This window comes from Perca flavescens, chromosome 11, assembly GCF_004354835.1.
Source record: "Perca flavescens isolate YP-PL-M2 chromosome 11, PFLA_1.0, whole genome shotgun sequence".
NCBI lineage: Eukaryota > Metazoa > Chordata > Actinopteri > Perciformes > Percidae > Perca > Perca flavescens.
The window spans coordinates 3,705,305-3,707,804 of record NC_041341.1 but is presented as its reverse complement, the minus strand read 5'-3'; the positions used below and the strand labels follow the sequence as shown (position 1 = coordinate 3,707,804).

Here is a 2,500-nt window from a genome sequence, read left to right as displayed (position 1 = left end):
TGTGTGTGTGTGTGTGTGTGTGTGTGTGTGTGTGTGTGTGTGTGTGTGTGTGTGTGTGTGTGTAACGTGTGGGAAAGCCAGAGCTGATCATCCATTAATAACCTGATAGAGAACCAAGAGGTTTACCTCTATCATATACAGGGTTCGTACGGGTGCTTGAAATCCTTGAAAATGCTTGAATTTGGAGGTTGTGTTTTCAAAATTTGAAAAGTGCTTGAATTTTGTACAGTTTTTTTCTCAATTAATATAGGCTATTTATGAGGCAGGTGTCAGTCTTCTGGGTTATAATGAAATTACAGGTTGTTGTTGTTGCACTGTCTCAGATTTAGTTCAAACCTCGTCTATGACAAGAATGTGTCCCAAAACCACGGCCTGTAAAATAGTTCTGTTCAAATCCTATGTCTTCATATTTTCAGCCTTTGAAATGACTTCAGTTTTACAGCCTGAAAATCACATTATCTGGGAAGCAATATTTGGACATTAATTCCTAGGCAGCCCAAACATTGCAGGGTGGAAGACAAACATGTCGATATGACTGAACTGTTACAAGTCTGTACAGCATGCCCTAGATTTGGAAAACCGTGTGAAAGGACATTAAGGGTAGCATAACCTTTGAGCAAAATCTAAGAGGGGGCACCACCTGTTGTCCTGGATTGTGACCCAGAATGAGTCATTAGGCTCAGACCCCTCCCGCTCAGTGCTCCTCTCCATAGCTGTCTCACTGTATGTTCTGTTATAGACCCCTCCCACTCAGTCTCCTCTCTATAGCTGTCTCACTGTATGTTCTGTTATAGACCCCTCCCACTCAGTCTCCTCTCCATAGTTGTCTTACTGTATGTTCTGTTATAGACCCCTCCCACTCAGTCTCCTCTCTATAGCTGTCTCACTGTATGTTCTGTTATAGACCCTCCCACTGTATGTTCAGTCTCCTCTCTATAGCTGTCTCACTGTATGTTCTGTTATAGACCCTCCCACTCAGTCTCCTCTCCATAGTTGTCTTACTGTATGTTCTGTTATAGACCCCTCCCACTCAGTCTCCTCTCTATAGCTGTCTCACTGTATGTTCTGTTATAGACCCTCCCCCACTCAGTCTCCTCTCTATAGTTGTCTTACTGTATGTTCTGTTATAGACCCCCCACTCCCCTCTCCATAGCTGTCAGTGTTCTCCCCTCCCACTCTATAGCTGTCTCACTGTATGTTCTGTTATAGACCCCCCACTCAGTCTCCCACTCAGTCTCCTCTCTATAGCTGTCTCACTGTATGTTCTGTTATAGACCCCTCCCACTCAGTCTCCTCTCTATAGCTGTCTCACTGTATGTTCTGTTATAGACCCCTCCCACTCAGTCTCCTCTCCATAGTTGTCTCACTGTATGTTCTGTTATAGACCCCTCCCACTCAGTCTCCTCTCCATAGTTGTCTCACTGTATGTTCTGTTATAGTTTTCCCACATTGCTCCTCTCTATAGCTGTCTCACTGGTTCTGATAGTTTTGACATTGACAGTGATATAGTTTAGAAAACATTTAGAAAAATAAAACTTTTTTTATTTATTTTATGTTTATAGCATTATGTCTTTTAATGTGACAATAACACTAAATAGTAATTTTGACTATGTATTGGTATATATATTTTACGGTGGTGTAAGGTGCTGGAAAAAGCTTTAAAATGGACCTTGAAAGTGCTTGAAAAGTGCTTGAATTTTACCTTGGAAAAGGTGTACGAACCCTGCATCTAATACGACGCGATCAATAACTCTCTCTCTACTGTTGTCACGTGTCAGTGTCTCCCGGCTTCCTATTGGTCGATACAGTCAAACTCTTTACATAAAATAAGTCTCTTCTTTCTCCATTCTCTCCTCTCTTCTGTGTCTCTTCTGTCTCTCTTCTGTCTCTCCTCTCTTCTGTCTCTCTTCTGTCTCTCTTCTGTCTCTCTTCTGTCTCTCTTCTGTCTCTCTCTTCTGTCTCTCTCTTCTGTCTCTTGTGTCTCTCTCTATCTCTTGTGTAGTCAGATGGCGTCCCCCCCCTCCGTGCTATTGGTCGAGCCGTTCTACGGGGGTTCTCACAAACAGCTGATCGACCTGCTGCAGGAGAACGTCTCTGGCGTCTCCGTCTGCACGCTGCCGGCCAAGAAGTGGCCCTGGAGGGCCAGGACAGCAGCGCTGCTCTTCAGCCAGACCATCCCCTGCTGCTCGTCCTACAGGTGAGGGGGGGGGGTGATTAGTCGACTAATCTGTAGTTTTGGTCTTAGTCGACCAAGATTTCTTTAGTCCATCAGTCATTTTTTATGCTTATTAATGCTTAATTACTCATTTCCAAGAAACTTCTGAGCACATTTATGGTAAACACAAGATTTAAAGTGGTGCTTTTGCAGGATTAATTGTGGAGAAACTCAGTTTTACAGATGGTTAATTAACTACATTTATATTGTGCTTTTCTAGTCTTAACCACCTCTCAAAGCTCACAGATCTGTCAATTAAATCAACTCATCGATTAGTCGACTAAA

The 2,500-nt window shown here is 43.0% G+C and overlaps 1 protein-coding gene across 7 annotated transcripts in view; it reads left to right on the top strand.

The window, feature by feature from the left end:
* The window catches only part of gtdc1 (glycosyltransferase-like domain containing 1), a 79,764-nt gene that overhangs the window by 13,064 nt on the left and 64,200 nt on the right, over nucleotides 1–2,500 (top strand). For 6 of the 7 annotated variants that reach the window (XR_003693701.1, XM_028590897.1, XM_028590900.1 and 3 more), the window contains exon 2: nucleotides 2,003–2,197. Coding sequence is in view for 6 of the 7 variants with exons in the window: in XM_028590897.1 (XP_028446698.1) it covers nucleotides 2,007–2,197 (191 nt within the window). In the remaining variant the exon portion in view is untranslated. The remainder of the gene's footprint in view (nucleotides 1–2,002; nucleotides 2,198–2,500) is intronic. The other variant, XM_028590895.1, reaches the window with a different exon arrangement.